Here is a 17362-nt window from a genome sequence, read left to right as displayed (position 1 = left end):
CATCTTGGATGTTTAAGTATGCTAAAGACTTTTGCATAAATCTCTTCTGAAGTGTAATGATCCCCACACGTTTCTCTCTCTCTCTCTCTCTCTCTCTCTCTCTCTCTCTCTCTCTCTCTCTCTCTCTCTCTCTAATTCCTCAGTCTTTCCTGTTCACGGAACTGCTTTCATTTCAGGACTAACATGTCTGCTTATTGTAATAGCATCAGCAGTCCAGCTCTTCCTAAGATTAAAGACTCTGGTTCCGAGTGAACTTCCGTTCATCCTGAGCTTGTGATGACTTTCCCTGGAGGGGGAATTATGGAGCAGAGAGACACATCCTCATCGCTGCTTTTAATAACAATAGTTCCCTGACATACAGTATAATCTCCCTGAGATGTGCTTCATGATTGATGAGGGCATGCCAGTCAAGCCAAGAGTTTCATGGTCTATTAAAAGCTGGGTCAATTGAAACGTGACAGCACATGTTAACTGAGCTGCTCACTCGCTTGTTTTTAGTTGTTTTGCGGATGATGGATGGCTCATTCATCGTGAGTCGCAAAGGCAGGTCTTTCTAACATCTTAATGCTGAGTTCAGATTTAAAGGTTGTTGTCGATGATTGTTTTTTACAGCACATACACACAGTTATTAAATCCGAGTGAGTCTGGGCATGACTGCGTGTCTGTGTGTGCTGTGAAGTGAGTGAGAGTGTCTGCTTTGCACGACTAAAATTGTGATCATTTTAATGGAAGCACTTGCTGTATTCCGAAAGATTAGAGGAAGCCTGTGAGCTGCATGTTCTTAATGACTGCGAGATCATGTTTGTGGGTCTAACTTTTTTTTAATTACTTGTGCTGTTATAGATAAATATATTACATATTTATATGATTTCTGATGATTGTGAGGATGTGTACAGTTTTTGGAAATGCACAAGTGCACAGTAGTTTTGCATCATCTACAACATGTACAGTAAATCCTGACAGTTTAGAACTGGACACATTGAGGGGAAAAAGCAGTGGGATCTTACAGTTGGATTTTTTTTCTTTTTTACATTTGCAATTTAATTTGCAAATCATTGCTGCCTTTCCAGTAAGATTGTGATGTACCTAAATATTCAAGATTCAATTCAAGATTCAAAAGAGTTTTATTGTCAATACGTCCATATCCAAGTCTACAGTGTTTCCCTCAGGCTCCCCATGGTCCATTTATAAGGAAATAGAATGAAAAACAAAACCAGCTACAGTGGTGCTTGAGAGTTTGTGAACCCTTTAGAATTTTCTATATTTCTGCATAAATGTGACCTAAAACAACATCAGATTTTCACACAAGTCCTAAAAGTAGATAAAGAGAAGCCAATTAAACAAATGAGACAAAAATATTGTACTTGGTCATTTATTTATTGAGGAAAATGATCCAATATTACATATCTGTGAGTGGCAAAAGTATGTGAACCTCTAGGATCAGCAGTTCATTTGAAGGTGAAATTAGAGTCAGGTGTTTTCAATCAGTGGGATGACAATCAGGTGCAAGTGGGCACCTTGTTTTATTTAAAGGACAGGGATCTATCAAAGTCTGATCTTCACAACACGTTTGTGGAAGTGTATCATGGCACGAACAAAGGAGATTTCTGAGGACCTCAGAAAAAGCGTTGTTGATGCTCATCAGGCTGGAAAATGTTACAAAACCATCTCAAGTTTGGACTCCACCAATCCACAGTCAGACAGATTGTGTACAAATGGAGGAAATTCAAGACCATTGTTACCCTCCCCAGGAGCGGTTGACCAACAAAGATCACTCCAAGAGCAAGGCGTGTAATAGTCGGCGAGGTCACAAAGGACCCCAGGGTAACTTCTAAGCAACTGAAGGCCTCTCTCACATTGGCTAATGTTAATGTTCATTAGTCCACCATCAGGAGAACACTGAACAACAATGGTGTGCATGGCAGGGTTGCAAGGAGAAAGCCACTGCTCTCCAAAAAGAACATTGTCTGCAGTTTGCTAAAGATCACGTGGACAAGCCCCAGACGGCTATTGGAAAAATGTTTTGTGGATGGATGAGACCAAAATAGAACTTTTTGGTTTAAATGAGAAGCGTTATGTTTGGAGAAAGGAAAACACTGTATTCCAGCATAAGAACCTTATCCCATCTGTGAAACATGGTGGTGGTAGTATCATGGTTTGGGCCTGTTTTGCTGCATCTGGGCCAGGATGGCTTGTCATCATTGATGGAACAATGAATTCTGAATTATACCAGCGAATTCTAAAGGAAAATTTGAGGACATCTGTCCATGAACTGAATCTCAAGAGAAGGTGGGTCATGCAGCAAGACAACGACCCTAAGCACACAAGTGGTTCTACCAAAGAATGGTTAAAGAAGAATAAAGTTAATGTTTTGGAATGGCCAAGTCAAAGTCCTGACCTTAATCCAATCGAAATGTTGTAGAAGGACCTGAAGCGAGCAGTTCATGTGAGGAAACCCACCAACATCCCAGAGTTGAAGCTGTTCTGTACGGAGGAATGGGCTAAAATTCCTCCAAGCTGGTGTGCAGGACTGATCAACAGTTACTGGAAACATTTAGTTGCAGTTATTGCTGCACAAGGGGGTCACACCAGATACTGAAAGCAAAAGTTCACATACTTTTGCCACTCACAGATATGTAATATTGGATCATTTTCCTCAATAAATAAATAAATGACCAAGTATAATATTTTTGTCTCATTTGTTTAACTGGGTCCTCTTTATCTGCGTTTAGGACTTGTGTGAAAATCTGATGATGTTTTAGGTCATATTTATGCAGAAATATAGAAAATTCTAAAGGGTTCACAAACTTTCAAGCACTACTGTATATAAACTCGATATATAGCTGTCAAGGTAAAACAAACAACATATATGACAAGACAAAGACGGGTGCAAAGTGACATTGTGCATTTGTGCTCAAATATTAACTATACTTATTAACCATACAACTGCTGTCCACTTATTTTAACGTGTAACCTTTATATAATTACTATAATATAGAGCATGTTAACCTAAAGCACAAAAGCAGTAACAGTATGATGTAGGTAATTACATATGTCTCAGTATAAACCATCAGAAAGAAAAGGCATACTACAGAATCAACAGTTCACACAAATGCAATTACCAATAAGATGTAACACTATAATTCATGTGTAAAAGTGCATATGTGCTCAGTAGTTATGGTTGCATATATAATTTATGAACTACACACTCTGATCTCAAGCTTTATATCTATTTATATACATCTGTATGTATATAAATATATATAAAGTTTGAGATCAGTGTGTGTAGTTAATCCTAAATTATATATGCAACCATAACTACTGAGCACATATGCACTTTTACACATGAATTATAGTGTTACATCTTATTGGTAATTACATTTGTGTGAACTGTTGATTCTCCGGTATGACTTTTCTTAGTCATACCGGAGTTTTAGGTGCATGTCAAGAAATGCTGTAGACTAAAAATGGCTTTAAAAATAATGAAATGAAATGTTTCAACATTAAAATAAAGTATAAACAGCAGAAAATCATAATAAATGAAACAAAGTCAGTATTTGGTGTGAGACGACCCTTTGCTTTAAAAAAAAAAAGTTGTCTCATGTGCAATGAGTGCAATTTTATAAGGAAATGAGCTGTAGGTTTTACTGAGCATCTTACAGAACCATGGGGGAAGCCATGGCCTAATGGTTAGAAAAGCAGTTTTGGGACCAAAAGGTTGCTGGTTTGATTCCCTGGACCAGCAGAAATGGTTGAAGTGCCCTTGTGTAAGGCACCTAACTCCCAACTGCTCCTCAGGGTGCTCTGGATATGTTGTACATCACTCTGGATAACCGCATTGGCTAAATGCCTGTAATGTAACCAGCCACAGTTCTTCTGGACACTTTGACTGTCACACTTCTTAATTTTGCAGCAAAACCCAGTAACCTTCATTATGTTTTCTTGTTTAATCTGAAAAGTGCTCTCTTTTGTAATATGCTGCTCAGATACGAACTTTTTTTTGTCTGTAACATTTAATTTTGTGCTGGAAAATGAACATTTGGAACTCTTAAATGGTTTTGTACTGACTCGATAATGTAGAAGTCATAAACTAGAAATTAATAACAAAATTTGTCTAAGACTTCTGCACAGTGTGTGTGTGTGTGTGTGTGTGTGTGTGTGTGTGTGTGTGTATAAAATTGTACACTGAAAATAATTACATCTTAGCAAGTGGACATACCTCGAATATCATCCAGTTTAGCTCATATTTTCGTTTATAAGATTACAGTAAAACAAACATAAGATTATTAAGCCTATTGTTAGCAATTTCTATACTAATTTCAAGTTTGAAATGGTTCTATTGGTGGATCATTTTAGCTAATTTTTAGCATTTATTTCTAGCAAAATCATCAAGCAACCAAGCAAAATCATCTGCCAATGCAATAATACAATTTACAGCATAAAATGAGGAAAATATCTAGGAATAGGTTTAATAATCTTATATTTGTTTTTTTATAATCTTATAATAAGAAATATTAGCTAAATATGACTATGTTTAAGATATTTTCACTTGCTACAATGACATTTTTTGCACTGTAACTAAAAGTGTATTTCTGAGTGTTTTTATTTAAATACATTGTGCAGTAATTAAGGTGTGATGAAAGTTTACTTTCCAGCATTTTCTGTGTTTTTGTATCACTTAAATTAAAAAATTGCAAACATTTTAGTATATTTAAAAATACTTTCTCAAATCTGACTGTTTTGAATAAAATCAAGTACATAATTTTCACTTAGACACGTGGAGGAAATATAACCTAATATGGGATGTGTTTTTGTAATTGGTTAAATGGTTGTGTGTTTTTATAGCAGTAATTCCAATATTATATTTTCAGAGAAGAAAAGAAGAAAAAAAAGATTATAGACAGCACTTTTTTATATTCTTTGAGTCATGGTTGAAACTGTACTATAATCATGCCTTAGGTCATGCTCATCTGGAACAAAACCCATACATTATTTATGCTTAATGGTTACTGGAGAGAAATGTAATATCCCCAGATATTTGTCTATAAAATATTTGGCAAGAATAATAACTTCTACTTGGAAAATTCTGGCTAAAAAGAATGTTTAAATAATGAGTGTTTCTCATATTGTTGTGTCCGGACAGCCTTTGAGAAGTCGTAGCAGATTGGCAAAAGGCAACCAAGTGATTGTTCCCTAACACATGGCAGAAGGCATGCTGAGAGAGCCCCGAGCAAGGGTGTCTCTTCTAGGTGGTGATTAAGGAGCTGATGGGGTTTGCTTTCTGTCTGTCTGTCTGTGTGTGTCTATGTGTGTGTGTGTGCAGCTCTGTACTGTAGCACCCCAGATTCACCGCTCCATGGCTCCATCAGCAGTCAGACAGGAGGGCATCTGAACAGCCAGGTTCGCTGGGCCTGTGATCGCGGCTATCGCCTCATTGGCAAGAGCACAGCCGTCTGCAGGAAGACGCCTTATGGCTACTACACATGGGACGCACCGGTACCTGCCTGCCAGGGTGAGAGCTGAACACAGCTACACACTCCTTTCATTGTTTATAAGTATTTTTCCATATGGGCTAAACAGAAATTACAATGAGTATAACATAATACCAAGAGCAACATAAATGTATGCGTTTTAATGCATGTTCAATTCCTTAATCCATAATGTAGGCTATAATGTTAATACTTAACATGAATATTACCAGGATATACTTTGTTTTGGGGGTCATTAAAGGCAATGTTTAAAATGTACACAATTTAACCCTTATCACAGCTGTAGTCCATGAGCTGGACATTTTTGGTGTCCAAAGTTAGATTTGCTTTGCATTGGAACAACAAGGATAATATTGCTAACATGTAAAAAGCATTTATAAGTATCAGGTTAGCATTGTGGGCGGCACGGTGGTGTAGTGGTTAGCGCTGTCGCCTCACAGCAAGAAGGTCCTGGGTTCGAGCCCAGCGGCCGATGAAGGCCTTTCTGTGTGGAGTTTGCATGTTCTCCCTGTGTCCGCATGGGTTTCCTCCGGGTGCTCCGGTTTCCCCCACAGTCCAAAGACATGCAGGTTAGGTTAACTGGTGACTCTAAATTGACCGTAGGTGTGAATGTGAGTGTGAATGGTTGTCTGTGTCTATGTGTCAGCCCTGTGATGACCTGGCGACTTGTCCAGGGTGTACCCCGCCTCTCGCCCATAGTCAGCTGGGATAGGCTCCAGCTTGCCTGCGACCCTGTATAGGATAAGCGGCTACAGATAATGGATGGATGGAAGATTAGCATTGTAAAAACAACTTGAACTATGAATAAAATTTGTAAGAGTGCTTCGATTACTGAGCTAGCCAGGTTAACTGCTACACCTAGTCTGCTTTTCCTAATAGGCTTTAGTGATTTGTTATAGCAAATAAAAAAGAAAAAACATACGATATGAGTAAACCATGTAAATACAAAACAAATGCATTATCTATCATGAACAATGTTATAAGCATAAAAATTGTTGACATAACAGCAATATCACAAATAACTGAGGTGAATACCGTATAACCAGCACACAAAATATTTTGGGCTTAAAAGAAGATTTTCATATTTTAATATCGAGTGCTCAGAAGTGACACAAGTAAAGCTGCTGAAGCTGCAGTTTCCTTCTCCATCTTTCCTGACAGAATTGTACTGATGAGATCGATTAGTTGATCGGATGTTTACAATGTAATCTTATTTCCAATGCATTCCAAATTACATCAAATACAGTGTCTTGCAAAAGTATTCATCCCCTTGGTGTTTGTCCTGTTTTGTTGCATTACAAGCTGGAATTAAACTGGATTTTTGAAGGGTTAGCACCATTTGATTTACACAACATGCCTATCACTTTAAAGGTGAAAATTGTTGTTTTATTGTGACACAAACAATAATTAAGATGAAAAAATAGAAATCTGGAGTGTGCATAGGTATTCACTCCCTTTCATATGAAAACCCTAAATAAGAGCTGGTCCAACCAATTCACTTCATAAGTCACATAATTATTTGATTAAAATCCACCTGTGTGCAATCAGAAGTGTCACATGATCTGTCACATGATGTCTGTATAAATCAACCTGTTCTGGAAGGACCCTGACTCTGCTACACAACTAAGCAAGCAACATGAAAACCAAGGAGCCTTGAAACAGGTCAGAGACAAAGTTGTGAAGTATAGATCAGAGTTGGGTTATGAAAAATATCCCAAACTTTGAATATCCCAGGGAGCACCATTAAATCCATTATAGCAAAATGGAAAGAATATGGCACCACTACAAACCTGACAAGAGAAGGCCGCCCACCAAAACTCACAGACCGGGCAAGGAAAGTGTTAATCAGAGATGCAACAAAGACACCAAAGATAACACTGAAGGAGCTGCGAAGAGCCACAGCAGAGATGGGAGTATCTGTCCATAGGACGACTTTAAGCTGTACATGCCACAGAGTGCAGCTTTATGGAAGAGTGGCCAGAAAAAAGCCACTGCTTCAAGAAAAAAATAAGAAACCATATTTGGAGTTTGCCCAACAGCATGTGGCAGACTCCCCAAACACATGGAAAAAGATTACTTGGTCAGATGAGACTAAAATTAATCTTTTTGGCCATCATGGGAAATGCCACGTGTGGCACAAACCCAACACCCTGAGAACACCATTCCTACAGTGAAGCATGGTGGTGGCAGCATCTTGTTGTGGGGATGTTTTTCATCTGTAGGGACAGGAAAGCTGGTCAAGACTGAAGAAAAGATGGATGGCACTAAATACAGTGCAATTCTGGAGGAAAACCTGTTTGAGTCAGCCAGAGGTTTGAGATTGGGATGAAGGTTCACATTCCAGCAAGACAATGACCCTAAACATACTGCTGAAGCTACAATGGAGTGGTTTAAAGGGAAACATTTAAATGTCTTGGAATAGCCTAATCAAAGCCCAGACCTCAATCCAATTGAAAATCTGTGACATCAAGTTTTCAAGTTTATTTGTAACGCGCTTTTAACAATAAACATTGTTGCAAAGCAGCTTTACAGAATTTGAGAGACTTAAAACATGAGCTAATTTTATCCCTAATCTATCCCCAATGAGCACGCCTGTGGCGACGGTGGCATGGAAAGACTCTCTCAGATGACATGAGGAGGAAAACCTCGAGAGGAACCAGACTCAAAAGGGAACCCATCCTCACAGACAGCATGACTATAATATTAACAGTTTTAACATGGAGTCAGTTTCGTTGATGTTATAAACTCTTCATTGATGGAAACTTGAGTGCAAAACTGTTCATGACAACTGCAGTCCTAAAGTTAGCAAGTCAACTGTAGTCCTCAGCCATAAAAGCATTACTGTAAGAGTCCAGAGCATCCTCCAGGTGTGACTTTCAACTGTCCTCATGGGAGCGATGCGATGAGACTCCAACCAGACACAGGGCACCAGGATGGATCTGTTAGGGTTTTGCTGGGATTCGAACCTGGTTCGTTGGTGTGATGATCCAGCAAACCCCCACTAGGCCACCAGGGGGATGACTCAAATGCAGAGGCGTGAGGCGGAAGTAGAAAAAGAATCAAAAAGGTTTATTTAAACTATATACACTATATACAGGGCAAAACAAAAGACAAAAAAAACCAAAGAGTGTAATCCAAAAGAAAAGCAAAGTGCAAAAATACAAAAGCTAAGAAGATCAAAAAAACACAGTACAAAGGAAACTGGAGATAAACATAACAGCACAAAGACTCCGTGACAAGAGGACTGAACTCAGGGGTATAAATAGACAAACTAATTAAGGACACAGGTGAAGATAATTAGGCAATTAACACAAACACAAGACACAGGAACAGTGGCGGCCTCTAGAGGCCAAAATAAACACGACATGAAAAGGAAATAACAGCGGCCTCTAGAGGCCAAAACAGTCCTAGTCCTAACAGGACCCCCCCCTCTAGGAGCGTCTCCTGACGTTCCCAGGGCGATCCGGATGGGCCGAATGGAAGTCCCGACATAGTTCTTTATCAAGGACATCCCGAGCAGGAACCCAGCAGCGCTCCTCAGGACCATAGCCCTCCCAGTCCACCAGATATTGCAACCCGCCGCGGACCCGGCGGGAGTCAAGCAGGCGATTCACAGTGAACACAGTCTGCCCCTGGAAGATGCGGGGGGGTGGGGGGTTCCTAGGGGCAGGGGCATACGTAGACGTCAGTACGGGCCGTAACAGGGAAACATGGAAAGTGGGGTTGATCCTCAGAGTCCGGGGCAACTGGAGCCGGTAGGAGACAGGGTTCACCCTGCGCACCACCTTGAAGGGGCCAATGTAGCGAGGAGCAAGCTTGCGGTTCTCCACCCGCAGTGGAAGGTCCTTAGTGGACAGCCAAACACGCTGCCCAGGGCGGAAAGCGTGTGCAGGTCTTCTATGGCGGTTGGCCTGAGTCTGGTTGGTTCTGGAGGTCTGTATGAGGGTCTTCCTGACCTTGCTCCAGGTCTTGCGACACCGTCTCACATATTGGTTGACCGAGGGCACCCCCGCGTCCTCCTCCTGGTCCGGGAACAGAGGTGGCTGGAACCCGAATTGGCACTGGAATGGCGACAGCTTGGTGGCCGATGACTACAGGGTGTTGTGGGCGTACTCCGCCCATGGCAGCCAGGTGCTCCACGATGTCGGGTTATCCATAGCCAGGCCTCGCAGGGTGGTTTCCAGGTCCTGGTTGAGCCTCTCCGTCTGACCATTGGACTGTGGGTGAAACCCAGAGGAGAGGCTGGCAGTGGCTCCGATGACCTTGCAGAACCCGTGCCACACTCGGGAGGAGAACTGGGGCCCTCGGTCTGAGACGATGTCCTGTGGAAGACCAAAGACTCGGAAGACATGATTAAACAAAAGTTTCACAGTTTCAAGAGCAGAGGGGAGTTTGCACAGTGGTATGAAGCGGCAGGCCTTGGAGAATCTGTCAACTAAGACCAAAATGACCGTGTTACCTTGTGACTCAGGGAGACCCGTGATAAAGTCGACTGCCACGTGGGACCAGGGACGCCGGGGAATGGTCAGAGGATGCAGGAGACCCTGGGGACGCTGTCGTGGGTTCTTGGTTCTGGTGCAAACCTCACAGGACAGGACAAATGACCTTACTTCCTGCTCCATGTTAGGCCACCAGAAGCGTCTTTTCAGGAAGTCCAGGGTCCTCCGAGCTCCCGGGTGGGCGGTGAGAGGGGAAGAGTGACCCCACTGGAGAACCTTGGCCCGGGCTTGATGTGGGACGTACAAGAGGCCTGGTGGCCCCGTCCCAGGACCGGGGTCCTGGCGTTGGGCTCGTCGAACAGCCTCCTCAATACCCCAGCGGACAGGGGCCACAATCCGGGACACAGGGATAATAGGCCCGACTTCATTCTCCCTGTTAGTGGCAGAGAACAGTCTGGACAGTGCGTCAGGTTTGGTGTTCTTGGAGCCGGGGCGGTATGAGAGGGTGAAGTCAAATCGACTGAAAAACAGGGCCCACCTAGCCTGTCGAGGGTTCAGTCTCTTGGCTTGCTGGAGGTACTCCAGGTTCTTGTGGTCAGTCCAAACCAGGAATGGATGTTGTGCTCCCTCCAGCCAGTGCCTCCACTCCTCAAGGGCCAGTTTGACCGCTAGCAGTTCTCGATCCCCCACATCGTACCGGGACTCAGCAGGACTCAGGCGGTGGGAGAAGTAAGCGCAGGGGTGCAGCTTTCCTTCCGAACGTTGAGAGAGCACCGCGCCGACACCACTGTCCGAGGCGTCCACCTCCACGATGAATGGTTGGGAGGTGTCCGGGAGAACCAGAATGGGTGCCGTGCAGAAGCGGTCCTTGAGGTCTTTGAACGCCTTTTCTGCCTGAGGAGACCAGCCATAAGATCCACCTGTCCCTTTGGTGAGGTCTGACATGGGTGCTGCCACAGAACTGAAGTTCCTGATGAACTTGCGGTAGAAGTTAGCGAATCCTAAGAACCGCTGAACCTCCTTAACGGACTTGGGAGTAGGCCAATCCCGGACGGCCAGGGTCTTGGCAGGGTCCATTTGGAGTTGGCCTGTCCGTACAATAAATCCCAGAAAGGAGACCTCGGGAACATGAAATTCGCATTTCTGGGCCTTGGCGAACAGATTGTTCTGTAGCAGCCTCTGGAGAACCTGGCGGACATGGTGGCGGTGCTCCTGCACGGTCTTGGAAAAGATAAGGATGTCATCGAGGTAGACAAAAACGTATAGGTTAATCATGTCCCTTAAGACGTCGTTGATTAGGGCCTGAAAAACAGCTGGTGCGTTGGTGAGTCCGAAGGGCATCACCTGGTATTCGTAGTGCCCAGACGGGGTGTTAAAGGCAGTCTTCCACTCGTCTCCCTGTCGGATACGGATGAGGTGGTATGCGTTCCGTAGGTCCAACTTGGTGAAGACGGTGGCGCCTTGGAGCAGGTCGAAAGCTGTGGACATCAGCGGAAGGGGATATCGGTTGCGCACAGTGATCTTATTCAGGCCCCTGTAATCAATACATGGTCGGAGCCCCCCATCCTTCTTGCCGACAAAGAAGAAGCCGGCTCCAGCAGGTGAAGTGGAGGGTCGAATAAACCCAGAGACCAGGGCATCTTTGAGGTATTCCTCCATGGCCTTGCGTTCTGGCTGAGAGAGTGAAAACAGTCTGCCACGAGGAGGGGTAGTCCCAGGGAGCAAGTCGATGGCACAGTCGTAGGCCCGGTGCGGAGGAAGAACGGCGGCCCTGCTCTTGCTGAATACCTCCTTGAGATCCCAGTACTCTGTGGGAACTTGAGATAACTCGGTGAGATCAGGGGGCTCGGCAGGAGACACAGGAGAGCTAGAGAGCAGACAAGAGGCATGGCATGCAGGGCCCCATTCCACAACCTGGCTTGTTACCCAGTCTATGCGAGGGTTGTGGCGAGTAAGCCAAGGAAGGCCTAGAATAACTGGGAACTCAGGTGAAGGAATCAGGTGCAGGGATATTTCTTCCTTGTGACCTTGAGACTGGAGGAAAACTGGAGAAGTAACTTGGGTGACTCTTCCATCACCTAACGCTTGGCCATCGAGGGCAGACACAGACAGTGGGACTTCAAGAGGTGCAGTCGGAATATTGATGCTTTGGGCGAAGTGAATATCCATAAAGTTCCCAGCCGCCCCTGAGTCTATCAAAGCTTGACAAGAGTGGACAGACTCACCCCAGGAGATGGAGACCGGGATGTAGATTCCTTGGCCAGGGAGTCCGGGAGAGAGGGTAGGCCCCGTCACAACCCTCCCTCGGCTGGACGGGGCGGTCCTTTTCCCAAGAGTTCGGGACATGATGCTCGGAAGTGACCAGGTTTGCCACAGTAGATGCAGCACTTGTCCCTCCTTCTGCGCTCCCTCTCAGATGCGGAGAGGCGAGTACGACCCACTTGCATGGGTTCTGGACAGTCACTGAAGGAGGTAGACGGTCTCCAGGTAGAGGTAGGGAGGCTGGGGGGGCTCAAGGCTTGGTGGCGTTCTCTCATCCTGTTGTCCAGACGAATAGCATGTGAGATGAGGGTTTCGAGGTCACTTGGGCATCCAATAGAGGCCAGACCGTCCTTGATGGGGTCAGACAGACCATGGTGGAAGGCTGACACCAGGGCAGTCTCGTTCCATCCACTTACTGCTGCGAGTGTTCGGAACGAGATGGCGTAATCTGCGACGCTTCCTCCTTGCCGGATGGACATGAGCTTTCGGGCTGCGTCGGTACTGATGTCTGCCTGATCGAAGACCCGAAGCATCTCTTCAGAAAACAGCTGGAAATCAAAGCACTCAGGTCCCTGTCTTTGCCAGATAGCAGTAGCCCAGGCTCGCGCCTTACCAGCTAATAAGGTGATCACAAAGGCAATCTTGCGGCGATCCGTAGTGTAGGTGGTAGGCTGAAGCTCAAAGGTGAGTTGACACTGGGTAAGGAACTCTCGGCACTCACTGTGCTTGCCGTCATACCTCTGTGGTGCAGGAAGGCTGGGTTCGCGAGGTGAAGAAGGCAGCATTGCAGGAGGCACTGGAGCAGGAGTGGGAGCTGGATCAGGAGCAGGAACTGGATCAGGAGCAGGAGATGCAGGCAGAGATGTCAGCTGTGCCAGGGTTTTCCCAATTTGCTGAAGCAGTTCCTCGTGGCGAGCGAGGGCCTCACGTTGGCTGGTGAGCGTACGTCCATGAGCGTCCATGGTTGCTCCGAAGCGTGTCAAAGCTGCCATAATTCCCTGAAGGTTGGCCGGGTAGACAGTTGAAGCAGCCTCTGCTGAGTCGGTCATGACGGAGTCTTTCTGTTAGGGTTTTGCTGGGATTCGAACCTGGTTCGTTGGTGTGATGATCCAGCAAACCCCCACTAGGCCACCAGGGGGATGACTCAAATGCAGAGGCGTGAGGCGGAAGTAGAAAAAGAATCAAAAAGGTTTATTTAAACTATATACACTATATACAGGGCAAAACAAAAGACAAAAAAAACCAAAGAGTGTAATCCAAAAGAAAAGCAAAGTGCAAAAATACAAAAGCTAAGAAGATCAAAAAAACACAGTACAAAGGAAACTGGAGATAAACATAACAGCACAAAGACTCTGTGACAAGAGGACTGAACTCAGGGGTATAAATAGACAAACTAATTAAGGACACAGGTGAAGATAATTAGGCAATTAACACAAACACAAGACACAGGAACAGTGGCGGCCTCTAGAGGCCAAAATAAACACGACATGAAAAGGAAATAACAGCGGCCTCTAGAGGCCAAAACAGTCCTAGTCCTAACAGGATCAGGCAGGTCTGAGGAGCAGAAGAGGTCAGCATCTTGATCCCAGGACCAACATGTAACTCAGAGGGACAGATTTGGGGGGGGGAGAGAGAAAACACAGGTTGTTAGGTATGCCCAATGTCACCTGAATAAGTAGGTACAGTATACATTTTGCGCTGAGTACAAGCAGGGACTCCGGCAACTAACTATGACAGCATAACTAAAAGGGGAGAGCCAGAAGGTAACACAGGCATGAGGGAGTCCCGGGACATAAAGCAGCAGCCGCTACACCGTCAACAAACTCGAGTGAGCAAGCGAGTGGGGACTGACAGCATCCATACATCCCAGTTTACCAAAACACTCCATGTCTGAGGACCCTCCAGATATACACCTTTACCTCATAAACACCATTAACAAAAGGCTTGACTAAACAGATATGTTTTCAGCCGAGACTTAAACGCTGAGACTGTGTCTGATTCCCGAACATTACTTGGAAGGCTGTTCCATAACTGTGGGGCTTTGTAAGAAAAGGCTCTGCCCCCTGATGTAGCCTTCACTATACGAGGTACCAGCAGATAGCCTGCACCTTTTGATCTAAGTAGCCATGGCGGGTCATAGAGGACCAGAAGTTCACTCAGGTACTGTGGAGCGAGACCATTCAGTGCTTTAAAGGTCAATAGTAGTATTTTATAATCAATATGAAATTTGATTGGGAGCCAATGCAGTGTGGATAAGACAGGGGTGATGTGGTCATATTTTCTAGTTCTAGTAAGGACACTTGCTTCTGCATTTTGAACTAACTGGAGCTTGTTTATGCACTTATTGGAACATCCAGACAGTAAGGCATTACAATAATCCAACCTGGAGGTAACGAAAGCATGAACTAGTTTTTCTGCGTCACGTAGTAACATTAAATTTCTTATCTTAGCAATATTTCTGAGATGAAAGAAAGCTATCCAGGTAATGTTATCAATGTGAGTTTTGAATGAAAGACTGGGGTCAATAATCACTCCGAGGTCTTTTACTGCTGCACGTGAAGAAACAGAAAGGCCATCCAGAGTTACTGTGTAATCAGAAAACTTGCTTCTAGCTGCATGTGGTCTGAGTACAAGTACTTCAGTCTTGTCAGAGTTAAGCAGAAGGAAGTTAATAAGCATCCAGTGTCTAATGTCCTTTGCACATTCTTCAATTCTGTTAAGCTGGTGTCTCTCATCAGGTTTTGCAGAAACATACAACTGTGTGTCATCAGCATAACAGTGGAAACTAATACAATGTTTATGAATAATATCACCCAGAGGTAACATATATAAAGAAAAAAGCAGTGGACCCAAGACAGAACCTTGTGGAACACCAAACTTTACCTCAGTACGTCTAGAAATATCACCATTTATATCAACATACTGATAGCGATCAGTTAAATAAGACCTGAGCCAGGAGAGGCCCGTTCCCTTAACTCCCACAACATTTTCTAGTCTATCCAGAAGAATGGAATGATCAATGGTATCAAATGCTGCACTAAGGTCAAGCAACACAAGTAGTGAGACACAGCCCTGATCAGACGCCAACAGTAGGTTGTTTACTACTTTAACCAGAGCTGTCTCTGTGCTATGATGAGGTCTAAATCCTGACTGATACATTTCATGGATGTTATTCCTATGTAAATATAAGCATAACTGCTGTGCCACAGCTTTTTCAAGGATCTTGGAGATAAAGGGGAGGTTTGATATTGGCTGATAATTGGACAGCTGACAGGGATCAAGGTCAGGTTTTTTAATCAGGGGTTTGATAACTGCTAGTTTAAAGGATTTGGGTACATAGCCAATCGTAAGAGAAGAACGTATTATTTTTAGAAGCGGTTCAATTACTTCAGGTATTATCTGTTTGAATAGACGTGTAGGTAAGGGATCTAGTACACAAGTTGAGGTTTTTGATGCCGAGATTAATGAAAGTAATTCAGTTTCTTTTAGGGGAGTAAAACATTCTAATTGCTGATCTGATAGTTATATTGTTAACTACAGGGTCACTTACATTGTCTGACCTTAAATTAGTAGTTTGAATTTTTTGTCAGATATTCTCAATTTTATCATTAAAAAAATTCATGAAATCGTTGCTACTACATACTGCAGGTATGCATGTGTGTATAGTGGACTTATTCCTGGTTGATTTTGCTACAGTATTAAATGGGAATCTAGGATTATTTTTGTTACCGTCTATTAGGGAGGAGAGATATGTTGATCTCGCAGCACTAAGAGGTTTTCTATACTTCAGGAAGCTCTCCTTCCACGCTAATTTGAACACTACCAATTTTGTTTGACGCCATTTACATTCCAATTTTCGAGTGGTCTGTTTTAAAGTGCGAGTATCATCATTATATCAGGGTGCTAATTTTTTGTCTCTGACCATTTTCCTTTTAAGAGGAGCTACATTATCTAAGGAATGGCGGAATGTTGACTCAAAGCATTCAGTTGCCTGATCAAGTTCTGCAGGGGCTGACAGTGACCCAATCAAAGTTGATAAGTCTGGGAGATCATTTATAAAGCTCTGTGCAGTAGTTGACGTGAATGCACGTTTAATACAGTAGCGTGGTGAGGTGCATATATTATTACTCAGGCATATTTTGAATGGGCAGCACGGTGGTGTAGTGGTTAGCGCTGTCGCCTCACAGTAAGAAGGTCCGGGTTCGAGCTCTGTGGCCGGCAAGGGCCTTTCTGTGTGGAGTTTGCATGTTCTCCCTGTGTCCACGTGGGTTTCCTCCGGGTGCTCCGGTTTCCCCCACAGTCCAAAGACATGCAGGTTAGGTTAACTGGTGACTCTAAATTGACCGTAGGTGTGAATGTGAGTGTGAATGTTTGTCTGTGTCTATGTGTCAGCCCTGTGATGACCTGGCGACTTGTCCAGGGTGTACCCCGCCTTTCGCCCGCAGTCAGCTGGGATAGGCTCCAGCTTGCCTGCGACCCTGTAGAACAGGATAAAGCGGCTAGAGATAATGAGATGAGATATTTTGAATGAGATGAGATAATCATCTGAGTTAACTTCAGACTGTGGAAGTATGACTATATTTTCTACGTTTAGCCCGAATGTTAGTATTAGATCGAGGGTGTGACCGCCATTATGGGTCAGTCCTATGACATTCTGATTAATCCCTACTGAATCTAAAATGGACACAAACGCTGTTTTTAAAGGGTCTTCTGGGTTATCGAAGTGAATATTAAAATCTCCAACAACTAAAGCTTTGTCTAAGGAAATAACCATGTCTGAGATAAAATCTCCAAATTCAGAAAGAAACTGGTCCCGGGGGCCTGTAAATAATAAGTCACGGAATTAACTGGGTAGACTTATTTTTCAAGGCTACATACATTATATGAGTATGAAGAACTTCAAATGTCTCATCTCATCTCATTATCTCTAGCCGCTTTATCCTGTTCTACAGGGTCGCAGGCAAGCTGGAGCCTATAATTTATAACCAGGTTTTTGTGTTACACCTAGATAATCATTATAAATAACCACAACGCCTCCTCCTCTGCCAGTTAGACGAGGCCGGTGTATATAACTGTATCCAGGAGGACTCGCTTCATTTAATGCTATATATTCATTTGGCTTAATCCATGTTTCAGTTAAACAAAGTACATTAAACTCCTGATCAGTAATGA

General features: G+C 43.8%; 1 protein-coding gene across 1 annotated transcript in view; it reads left to right on the top strand.

Moving 5' to 3' along the window:
- The window catches only part of csmd3b (CUB and Sushi multiple domains 3b), an 898971-nt gene that overhangs the window by 770162 nt on the left and 111447 nt on the right, over positions 1–17362 (top strand). Inside the window, 1 exon segment of the mRNA XM_060942250.1 lies at positions 5324–5512. Coding sequence (XP_060798233.1) covers positions 5324–5512 — 189 coding nt within the window.

Source organism: Neoarius graeffei, chromosome 16, assembly GCF_027579695.1.
Source record: "Neoarius graeffei isolate fNeoGra1 chromosome 16, fNeoGra1.pri, whole genome shotgun sequence".
Taxonomy (NCBI): Eukaryota; Metazoa; Chordata; class Actinopteri; order Siluriformes; family Ariidae; genus Neoarius; species Neoarius graeffei.
Note: the sequence above shows the minus strand (reverse complement) of the source record. Positions and strands in the feature narration are given on the sequence as shown.